Below are 12,514 nucleotides of genomic sequence, written 5' to 3'. Positions count from 1 at the left end.
CGTGATTTGAAAGTCTGCAGTTATCCCACGTAAGAAGATGAGCAGCTGGGCGGTGTCACGTACATCGCAGCTCTCATCCAAAGCCGGCGAAAAACAGTCAAAGTCGGCCGTTCTGTTCTTCAGCTGAAGCTCCACGTTTCCAGCGATGGTCTCAACCTGCCTGGTTACAGTGCGTCGGGAGAGTGACACGTTCTCAAATGTGCCCCTTTTCTCCGGGAATATCAGCGTAACAGAGTCCAATACAATTTCTGCCGATTTTGTGAGAAATGGCGAAACTTGTCCTGACGGCTGCATCTCGGGGGGGGGGTGAAATTTGGCAAAAAGTCCTTGTTGGGTTTGCAGTTTTACCATCAACGCATCAGCCTCCCTTGCGCAATCTTCATCAGACAGATTCCGCTATTTTTCCTCGTGCTTCGTCGTGGAGTGGCGATTCAAATTATATTCTTTAAACACAGCAACCTGTGTACCACAAATTAAGCACACGGCTTTACCTTTAAAGAAATACTTGGCAGTCCATGTCTTGTTGAAAACACGGCATTCGTCATCAACTTTTCTTTTTTTAGCGTAAGCTGACATCTCGGGGGTAACCGGGCATCACTTGTCGCTGTGCACCTGCACTCACAGGTTACACACGGACATACGTACATATATAACACTTTTCAAAATAAAAGCAGCACAGTTGTATTGCACGCACAACATAGATGTTTTTTAAAATAGAGGGTAGCGTCCCTCCGCCTTTGGGTGGGGGGACGAGTCCTGACTGTTGTTTGTGCTTACGCACCACAGCAACTCAGAGTACCCACTCTTTTTGGATTCTCTTGAGGGAGTACTGGAGAGTGCTCCCTCGGGTGATTCCCTTGTTCTACTGGGGGACTTCAATGCTCATGTTGGCAACGACACAGCAACTCAGAGTACCCACTCTTTTTGGATTCCCTTGAGGGAGTACTGGAGAGTGCTCCCTCGGGTGATTCCCTTGTTCTGCTGGGGGACTTCAACGCTCATGTTGGCAACGACAGCGAAACCTGGAGAGGCGTGCTTGGGAAGAATGGCCGCCCGGATCTGAACCCAAGTGGTGCTTTGTTATTGGACTTTTGTGCTCGTCACGGATTGTCCATAACAAACACCATGTTCAAACATAATGGTGTCCATATGTGCACTTGGCACCAGGACACCCTCGGCCGCAGTTCCATGATTGACTTTGTAGTTGTGTCATTGGATTTGCGGCCTCATGTTTTGGACACTCAGGTGAAGAGAGGGGAAGAGATTTCTACCGATCACCACCTGGTGGTGAGCTGGCTCCGATGGTGGGGGAGGATGCCGGACAGACCTGGCAGGCCCAAACGCATTGTGAGGGTTTGCTGGTAACGCCTAGCAGAGTCTCCTGTCAGAGAGAGTTTCAATTCCCACCTCCGGAAGAACTTTAAACATGTCACGAGGGAATCACTGGATATTGAGTCCGAGTGGACCATGTTCCGTGCCTCTATTGTCGAGGTGGCTGATTGGAGCTGTGGCCACAAGGTGGTTGGTGCCTGTCGTGGCGGTAATCCTAGAACCCGCTGGCGTACACCAGCAGTGAAGGATGCCGTCAAGCTGAATAAAGAGTCCTATCGGGTCCTTTTGGCTCATAGGACTCCAGAGGCAGCGAACAGGTACCGAGAGGCCAAGCGAAGTGCGGCTTCAGCGGTCGCGGAGGCAAAAACTCGGATATGGGAGGAGTTTGGGGAAGCCATGGAAAACGACTTCCAGACGGTTTCGAAGCGATTCTGGTCCACTATCCGCCGTCTCAGGGGGGGAAGCAGTGCACTGTCAACACCGTGTATGGTGAGGATGGTGTGCTGCTGACCTCTACTGCGGCTGTTGTGGATCGGTGGAGGGAATACTTAGAAGACCTCCTCAATCCCACCAACACATCTTCCTATGAGGAAGCAGAGCCTGGGGAATCTGTGGTGGGCTCTCCTATTTCTGGGACTGAGGTGGCCGAGGTAGTTAAAAAGCTCCTCGGAGGCCGCGCTCGGGAATCATTTGGTGATTTAACCCCCAACCCTTGATGCTGAGTGCCAAGCAAGGAGGCAATGGGTCCCATTTTTATAGTCTTTGGTATGACTCGGCCGGGGTTTGAACTCCCGACTTTCCAGTCTCAGGGCAGACACTCTAACCACAAGGCCACTGAGCAGGTCGATGGTTAATGCATCCTCAATAGAAAATAAACCTTAGCAAAAGTTAGCTAACAATTGAGTCATTGGTAGCCGCTCTATTCTGCCTATAAAGTGCTCTAAATAACATCCTAAGACCTTCATCAACATTTTAAATACACACTGTAAGTATATATGTAATGTAGTAACATTCTTAATAACATGTCATATTTACATATCTTGCTCATTTTAAGCATACAATGTCTGCTCTCACTGGGATGTCGACTGATGGGATGTTCATATCTTCCCGTTTAGATGAAGAATTAATCCTCACAAAGGGCTAAAAAAGGGTGAGTGCAAAAGAGCGTATTTTCGTGTCTTTCTTGCCATCTCCAGGTCTAAGTTGGATGTCAAAGTTGACCAAGTTCTTGGTTTATGTCCACAACCTTCACCATATAAGTGAGAAGCATGATTTATAATCTAGAATTAGCTTTCACCATCTTAGAGGTGAGAAAGCAGCTCAGTATGTCAATATAGCAGCATAAGCTAGTTACTTCTGTGATCAATGCGCCGCTAAAAGTAGGTCCTTAACGTTAGCGCTTATAATAACAATATCGCTAATACTTGGTTAATATTCAGGTCACAAAATGTAAATGGAGTATTGTTGGCAGTTTTTGGATGGTTATTTGGAGGACTTTGTGGGTCTAATAGAGGAGCTCCCATTGACTCCAATGTTAGCTGATTGTTGCTCATGTTTATTTACTAATTAGAATTCATAAAACTTAAAAACTTATGTCTTACATAAGGATTGTGAATGACAGGCGACATTTGAAAAAAGTGCAGTTTCCTTTGAATTTGTCAGATAAGTAAACAGTCCTTCAAATTAAAGATGAAAAACAATTGAGGTTGTTTATAGATATTATCCACAATGAAGTTACAGTAAAACTAAGCACACAAGGGAAAGTACATTCATATACACATGAAGTACACATATGTGTAAGAATCATGTTAACCACCAAAATATTGTCTCGTTCTCCTAAAGTCAATATCGAGTATCCTTTGGTGAGCTGACCGTATCGTCACACCCTTAGTTGACAGCACACCAACCCCATGACATGACACTTCCACGTGATGTAGAACAGTAGTACAACATTTTAAACATACACACACATCTGAAGAATATAAGAAATAAATATATTTGGTGGGCCAAACAAAATGACTCGGCGAACCAATGTTTGGTATGGGCGATATGACCTCAAATCTATATCCTAATAACAATATATGTCACGATATATCATTTGGTATATGATTGATAATAGAAGAATTTCAAAGCGGGTCACAAAAGCTCCTAATTTGGCAGCTGACATATGCAGTAACATATTGTGTCATTTCTAATTGTATTATTTTGTTGAAACTATTATTATTAATGTACAAACCCCGTTTCCACATGAGTTGGGAAATTGTGTTAGATGTAAATATAAATGGAATACAATGATTTGCAAATCATTTTCAACCCATATTCAATTGAATGCACTACAAAGACAACATATTTGATGTTCAAACTGATAAACTTAATTTTTTTTTTGCAAATAATAATTAACTTAGAATTTCATGGCTGCAACACGTGCCAAAGTAGTTGGGAATGGTCATGTTCACCACTGTGTTACATGGCCTTTCCTTTTAACAACACTCAGTAAACATTTGGGAACTGAGGAGACACATTTTTGAAGCTTCTCAGGTGGAATTCTTTCCCATTCTTGCTTGATGTACAGCTTAAGTTGTTCAACAGTCCGGGGGTCTCCGTTGTGCTATTTTAGGCATCATAATGCGCCACACATTTTCAATGGGAGACAGGTCTGGACTACAGGCAGGCCACTCTAGTACCCGCACTCTTTTACTATGAAACCACGTTGATGTAACACGTGGCTTGGCATTGTCTTGCTGAAATAAGCAGGGGCGTCCATGGTAACGTTGCTTGGATGGCAACATATGTTGCTCCAAAACCTGTATGTACCTTTCAGCATTAATGGCGCCTTCACAGATGTGTAAGTTACCCATGTCTTGGGCACTAATACACCCCCATACCATCACACATGCTGCCTTTTACACTTTGCACCTATAACAATCCGGATGGTTCTTTTCCTCTTTAGTCCGGAGGACACGACGTCCACAGTTTCCAAAAACAATTTGAAATGTGGACTCGTCAGACCACAGAACACTTTTCCACTTTGTATCAGTCCATCTTAGATGAGCTCAGGCCCAGCGAAGCTGACAGCGTTTCTGGGTGTTGTTGATAAACGGTTTTCACCTTGCATAGGAGAGTTTTAACTTGCACTTACAGATGTAGCGACCAACTGTAGTTACTGACAGTGGGGTTCTGAAGTGTTCCTGAGCCCATTTGGTGATATCCTTTACACACTGATGTCGCTTGTTGGTGCAGTACAGCCTGAGGGATCGAAGGTCACGGGCTTAGCTGCTTACGTGCAGTGATTTCTCCAGATTCTCTGAACCCTTTGATGATATTACGGACCGTAGATGGTGAAATCCCTAAATTCCTTGCAATAGCTGGTTGAGAAAGGTTTTTCTTAAACTGTTCAACAATTTGCTCACGCATTTGTTGACAAAGTGGTGACCCTCGCCCCATCCTTGTTTGTGAATGACTGAACATTTCATGGAATCTACTTTTATACCCAATCATGGCACCCACCTGTTCCCAATTTGCCTGTGCACGTTTGGGATGTTCCAAATAAGTGTTTGATGAGCATTCCTCAACTTTATCAGTATTTATTGCCACCTTTCCCAACTTCTTTTGTCACGTGTTGCTGGAATCGAATTCTAAAGTTAATGATTATTTACAAAAAAAAAAAATGTTTATCAGTTTAAACATCAAATATGTTGTCTTTGTAGCATATTCAACTGAATATGGGTTGAAAATGATTTGCAAATCATTGTATTCCGTTTATATTTACATCCAACACAATTTCCCAACTCATATGGAAACAGGGTTTGTACTTGTTTATTTACTGTTAATATCTGGTTACTTTATTTGAAAAAATAATACTGGAAATTATGTAATATTTTACTGCATCTTTCAGCAACTAAATTAGGAGCCTGTGTAGCCTGTTTTATAATGCTTCTATTAGTAATTCTATATGAAATAATACATCACAAAATCAATTTTAAACCATATCGTCCATGCATAGTAAAAGTCATGTCGTCCTGGTTTGTTTTTCTTTTCCTGTGAATTCCTGAGATTTCAAGACAGTTCATACGATAACTTGTTTTTCCTAAGTGCATGTAAAAGTACTGAATGCATTGTGTGACTGAGCAGAGATGGTGTGTTTGTCTTGCAGACGTCTGTGAAGAACATCTTCACCCTGAGCAACAGAAGTGGAGCTTCAGGATGCGGACGGAGGAGCCACAGCCCTCCCACATTAAGAAGGAAGAGGAATGCCCACTGATCCATCATTTTAAAAAGGAAGAGGAGGACCCACCGACACCCCATTTTAAAGAGGAAACAGTGGATCCACTGAACCCTCACATAAAGGAGGAAGAGGAGGACCCACTGAGCCCTCACATTAAAGAGGAAGAGGAGGAACACAGCATCAGTCAGCAGGGAGAGCATCTTGAAGGACTGGAGGAGGTTGATGTCACCAAGATGCCAGTAACTGGTGTCCCTGTGAAGAGTGAAGGTGATGAGGTCATTGGTGAAAGTGAGGTGAAGAGAGAGGCGGAGCCTCCAAGCAGCAGCTCAACTCAACACATGACAACAGAAGCTGATGGAGACCACTGTGGAGGATCACAAGCAGACAAGCTCTTAGCTCCACTATCAGATAGTGAGGACACAACGTCACACTCTCCTGACACTGATGATGAAGACTCTAAAGATGATAAGACATGTCACACTGACAACACACACGTCACATGTTCTCACTGTGACAAAACTTTTAAAACTCCTAGTAAATTGAAAAGTCACATGAGAACACACACTGGAGAAAAACCTTTTTCATGTTCAATCTGCGGTAAAGATTTTAGTCATAAGCACGATTTGAAAAGACACATGGGAATACACACTGGAGAAAAACCTTTTACCTGCTCAGAATGCGGTAGAGATTTTAGTCTAAAACGAGTGCTGATAGAACATATGAGAATACACACTGGAGAAAAACCTTTTACCTGCTCAGAATGCGGTAGAGATTTTAGACTAAAACGAGTGCTGATAGAACATATGAGAATACACACTGGAGAAAAACCTTTTACCTGCTCAGAATGCGGTAGAGATTTTAGACTAAAACAAATGCTGAAAGAACACATGAGAATACACACTGGAGAAAAACCATTCATGTGCTCAATTTGTAGTAAAGGTTTCCCCCAGAAGGGAAATCTGATACGACACACAAAAACACACACTGGAGAAAAACCTTTTTCATGTTCAATCTGTGGTAAAGATTTTATTCAAAGGGAACATTTCAAAGCACACATGAGAAGACACACAGGGGAAAGACCTTTTTCATGTTCAATCTGCGGTACAGATTTTACACGAAGGGAACATTTCAAAGAACACATGATAATACACACTGGAGAAAAACCTTTTACCTGCTCAGAATGTGGTAACGCTTTTGGACGAAGAAGCAGTTTGAAAGCACACATGAGAATACACACTGGAGAGAAAAAAAATTCTTGTTCAATCTGCGGGAAAGGTTTTGTAAGAAGTCAGTGTTTAAAAGAACACATGAGAACACACACTGGAGAAAAACCTTTTTCCTGCTTAGAATGTGGTAAAGCTTTTATACGAAGAAGCCTTATGAAAGTACACATGAGAATACACACTGGAGAAAAACCTTTTTCCTGCTCAGAATGTGGTAAAAGTTTTATAATAAGTCAAAGTTTAAAAAATCACATGAGAACGCACTCTGGTAAAAAACCATATTCCTGTTCAAGCTGCTACAAAAGCTTTCGTCACCTAGACACTCTTACAGCACACATGAGAACACACACAGGAGAGAAAGTGTTGAGTTGCAGTGTGTGTGGTGAAAGATTCTCTTCTATGTACCAGTGTAAGAAACACAAGTGTGCTGGTGAGAACAGCAGCAGCAAATGAAGATGCAGGATTTGAAATAAACTGTCAAAACTTAACGTTGACCTTCTAACAAAATCAGCACATAGATTCTAACATTTATAGATTAGATATTTTAGATTATTGCTTTTATCAGTCAAGTACATGTTTTAATATACAACATTGTGTACTTTTATTTAAAAATGAACACAACACTTTGACTGTAAAGGTGAGAATAAAAAAATGTGTTACAAATACATTTTATGTGTGTAGAGATATTTAGAAATTATTTTGAATGTTTAATGATGTTATAGATGAACTCCTTTATATGATGTACATATTTGTTTTACATGTGTTCATACCTTTGCTTTTGAGTACACATAAATCCCTCTTAGTTCATATTTACTGGTTCACATCTGAAACATCTTCTGGACCACTTCTGGAAGCATATTATTATTTACTTTATACATCATTTGAGCAGTTGTTTTATATACAAGATAATTTACTTTTAAAATGTGTGACTTTATGAATCATTTGTTGGGTCTCAATAATCTAATTCTATTACCGTATTTTCCGCACTATAAGGCGCACCTAAAAACCACAATTTTTCTCAAAAGCTGACAGTGCGCCTTATAACCCGGTGCGCTTTATTACGATTCATTTTCATAAAGTTTCGATCTCGCAACTTCTGTAAACAGCCGCCATCTTTTTTCCCGGTAGAACAGGAAGCGCTTCTTCTTCTACGCAAGCAACCGCCAAGGAAAGCACCCGCCCCCATAGAACAGGAAGCGCTTCTTCTTCTACTGTAAGCAACCACCCGCCCCCGGAAGAAGAAGAAAAAACGCGCGGATATCACCGTACGTTTCATTTCCTGTTTACATCTGTAAAGACCACAAAATGGCTCCTACTAAGCGACAAGGATCCCGTTCATGAAAAGACGCAATCTCTCCATCCGCACACGGATTACTACCGTATTTCACAGCAACTGATATTCCTGTGAACCGCACTGTGGAACGGGAGCACGTACGGTGAATATTCGCACCACAGGGAATGAGAAGTCATCCTTCACTGTGGTTCTAGCTTGCCATGCTAACTTCCACCCATGGTGATATTCAAAAGGAAGACCTTGCCAAAAGAGACCTTTCCAGCCGGCGTCATCATAAAAGCTAACTCGAAGGGATGGATGGATGAAGAAAAGATGAGCGAGTGGTTAAGGGAAGTTTACGCGAAGAGGCCGGGTGGCTTTTTTCACACAGCTCCGAAGGCGAACACACCTTCACTAAGACGGGCAGACAGCGCCGGACGACATACGCCAACATTTGCCAGTGGATCGTAAATGCCTGGGCAGATATTTCGGTCACAACTGTGGTCCGAGCTTTCCGGAAGGCAGGATTCACAGAACTGCTGCACAACAACAGCGACACTGAATCCGATGACTTCGACGAGACGGAGCCGGCCATTTTTGGATCCCACGCTTGCGCAACTTTTCAATTCGGACACCGAAGACGAAGAATTCGAAGGATTTACGAATGAAGAATAACTTCAGAAGGTGAGCGCTATGTTTATTTTGTGTGTTGTGACATTAACGTTCGAGCAACATTATGTTGCTATTGCTCTACACCATTTTGAATTTTACTATGTTTGTGATTGCATATTTGCGTACATTTTGGGACAGAGTTGTTAGAACGCTGGTTTTCAATATATTATTAAAGTTTGACTGAACTATCTGACTGTTTTTTTGACATTCCCTTTAGCGCAGCGTAGGCGCGGCTTATAATCCGGGGCGGCTTATTGGTGGACAAAGTTATGAAATATGTAATTCATTGAAGGTGCGGCTAATAATCCGGTGCGCCTTATAGTGCGGAAAATACGGTAATTATCTTTATTACTTTTTTTTGTAATATGAATATTGTTTTATATGTATGTCCCTTCATGTAATATGTAGATTAGAGAAAATGGCAACAATATATGTGGAAGGTTATGAAGGATAGTTTTGTTTTTAATAATCTACATTTCTTATTAAAAAACTACACATGAAAATTGTTTTTTAAAGTTGTTGTCCCCCCCCCCCCCCCTTTTTTTTAAGAATCCCTTAAACATGATCAATTTCAGAAAACATGGGAAAGTTTGGAATGTTAGGGAAAAGTCAATAATGTACATCATCCCACAGAGCTTTACTGTACATCCATCCATTTTTTCTAACACTTGTCCCTTTTATTTGATATGTATAGCCTTTAATCACAAACTTGTCCGCCAAAGGGTGTTGTGTTTTGGAGAAACTCCTTCTGTCAGAGTTCTGTTCAACACAGTAAAGAGGAACCCAGGGATGCGCAGGACGCTGAGTAAAACACTTATTTTACTGCGGAAATCTACTCACAGAAACAATCCAAACAGGAGGTAACAAAAAGTGACGGTACGAAAAAGAGAAGACAAAAGTGCATTGTGGGAAAAAGAACAAAAGCTACTTAAATACAAAAATAAACTCAACTTGGTTTGGAGTTACAAGACGTGCACACTACAAAACAACACCAAGATGGATGGCACTGGGAATGGCCAAGGTAGCAAAACACTGGAAGCATAGAATCAACTGGCGTGGAGTGGAATCGCCGAGTGCCATCCAGCTGTCAAGGTGCTGCTTAAGTAGCACCAGGGTCAATTGGAAGCAGCTGTGCACGTCCCACAACTCCGCCCACAAGGGCAACACAGCAACTCTAGGAGGAAGGAGAAATGTAAGAACAACTGCACCAAAAGAGGTGAACTGACAATACAAAGTGAAGTGAATTATATTTATATAGCGCTTTTCTCAAGTGACTCAAAGCGCTTTACATAGTGAAACCCAATATCTAAGTTACATTTTTAAACCAATGTGGGTGGCACTGGGAGCAGGTGGGTTAAGTGTCTTGCCCAAGGACACAACTGCAGTGACTAGGATGGCGGAAGCGGGGATCGAACCTGCAACCCTGAAGTTGCTGGCACGGCCGCTCTACCAACCGAGCTATACCGCCCCACAAACCACAAGGTGGCACCAGGCGGTGACAACTTCCCTCAAATTAATTTGGAAAAAAATGCACTGAGCATAAGAGATAAATCATCACAAGTAAAGTTAACTCATTCAAAAAGTTTACCTTTGTAACTCACTTCTATCCAAATTCATCCAGGATGTTTCTCCAGAATGTTCCATTGGAGAATGCTGTCAAACTGTTATGTCTACTAGGAAAATGTAAACCAAATATTTTTTTGTTAAATTCTGTCCTTTTATCTATATATATATATATATATATATATATATATATATATATATATATATATATATATATATATATATATATATATATTTATATTAAAGGTAAAGTGCCAATGATTGTCACACACACTAGGTGTGGCGAAATTATTCTCTGCATTTGACCCATCTCCCTTGATCACCCCCTGGGAGGTGAGGGGAGCAGTGGGCAACAGCGGTGGCCGCGCCCAGGAATCATTTTGGTGATTTAACCCCCAATTCCAACCCTTGATGCTGAGTGCCAAGCAGGGAGGTAATGGGTCCCATTATTATAGTCTTTGGTATGACTCGGCCGGGGTTTGAACTCACAACCTACCGATCATATATATATATATATATATATATATATATACATGTCTTAATAAGATTATCCAAAAAATAGTGCTCGATACCGTGGTAGAGCGCAATATATGTATGTGTGTGAAAAAAAAAAAAAAGAAAAGAAAAAAAAAAATATATATATATATAAAATATATTAAAAAAAAAAAAAAAAAAATATATATATATATATATATATATATATATATATATATATATATATATACATATAGATAGATATAATATACAGGACTGTCTCGGAAAATTAGAATATTGTGATAAAGTTATTTATTTTCTGTAATGCAATTAAAAAAACAAAAATGTCATACATTCTGGATTCATTACATTTTAACTGAAATATTGCAAGCCTTTTATTATTTTAATATTGCTGATTATGGCAAACAGCTTAAGAAAACTAAAAAATCCCATCTCAAAAAATTTGAATATTTCCTCAGACCAAGTAAAAAAAAAATATTTATAACAGCAAAACAAAATCAAACATTTGAAAATGTCAATTAATGCACTCAGTACTTGTTTGGGAATCCTTTTGCACGGATTACTGCATCAATTCGGCGTGGCATGGAAGCAATCAGCCTGTGGCATTGCTGAGGTGTTATGGATGCCCAGGATGCTTCAATAGCGGCCTTTAGCTCATCTGCATTATTGGGTCTGGTGTCTTTCAGCTTCTTCTTCACATTACCCCACAAATTCTCTGTAGGGTTCAGGTCAGGGGAGTTGGCCGGCCAATGGAGGACAGTAATGCCTTGGTCAGTACACCAGTTACTGGTGGTTTTGGCACTGTGGGCAGGTGCCAGATCATGCTGGAAAATGAAATCATCATCTCCATAGAGCTTTTCAACAGATGGAAGCATGTAGTGCTCTAAAATCTAAAATCTTTAAACCATTATTTTTCTTTTTCTTTTTATGTATTTATTCATTTTACATTTTATATTAAATGTCTTGGTTTTTCCTCCCTCTGAAATTCCTATGAAAATGTTTAACAAGCCATCCTATAATAATACAACAGCTATTAATATAACAATAAAATAAAACAAATATATTTAATGATGTTTTTTTCATTATTTTAACAATATGTATATTACTTTATTACTTTTTTATGTCCATTTTGCATACGTTCACATTCTTGTTCTGCAGTGCTGTGTCCTAATGTGCTTCGTACACCTGCAGGACCGCAAGCAAGGTCGCAGAGAAAATGTGGACTGGATTTTAAGTGATGTGGGCATTTTCTATATGAACAAGTCCAAGGACCGCAAGCAAGGTCGCAGAGAAAATGTGGACTGGATTTTAAGTGATGTGGGCATTTTCTACATGAACAAGTCCAAGGACCGCAAGCAAGGTCGCAGAGAAAATGTGGACTGGATTTTGAGTGATGTGGGCATTTTCTACATGAACAAGTCCAAAGACCGCAAGCAAGGTCGCAGAAAAAATGTGGACTGGATTTTGAGTGATGTGGGCATTTTCTATATGAACAAGTCCAAGGACCGCAAGCAAGGTCGCAGAGAAAATGCGGACTGGTTTTGAGTGATGTGGGCATTTTCTATATGAACAAGTCCAAGGACCGCAAGCAAGGTCGCAGAGAAAATGTGGACTGGATTTTGAGTGATGTGGGCATTTTCTATATGAACAAGTCCAAGGACCGCAAGAAAGGTCGCAGGGAAAATGTGGACTGGATTTTGAGTGATGTGGCCATTTTCTATATGAACAAGT

The 12,514-nt window shown here is 40.7% G+C and overlaps 1 protein-coding gene across 3 annotated transcripts in view; it reads left to right on the top strand.

Annotated features, from left to right (window-relative positions):
• Positions 1 to 12,514, top strand: part of LOC140676656 (uncharacterized) — a 310,270-nt gene that overhangs the window by 84,527 nt on the left and 213,229 nt on the right. For 2 of the 3 annotated variants that reach the window (XM_072916162.1, XM_072916163.1), the window contains one exon: positions 5,486 to 7,726. The exons of the other annotated variant lie outside the window; for it this stretch is intronic. In XM_072916162.1, the coding sequence (XP_072772263.1) occupies positions 5,486 to 7,233 (1,748 nt within the window). In that variant the 3' untranslated portion in view covers positions 7,234 to 7,726. Of the gene's footprint in view, positions 1 to 5,485; positions 7,727 to 12,514 lie in introns of those variants that run through there. 3 annotated transcript variants of the gene reach the window in all.

This window comes from Nerophis lumbriciformis, linkage group LG26 (assembly GCF_033978685.3).
Source record: "Nerophis lumbriciformis linkage group LG26, RoL_Nlum_v2.1, whole genome shotgun sequence".
NCBI classification, from domain to species: Eukaryota; Metazoa; Chordata; class Actinopteri; order Syngnathiformes; family Syngnathidae; genus Nerophis; species Nerophis lumbriciformis.
Note: the sequence above shows the minus strand (reverse complement) of the source record. Positions and strands in the feature narration are given on the sequence as shown.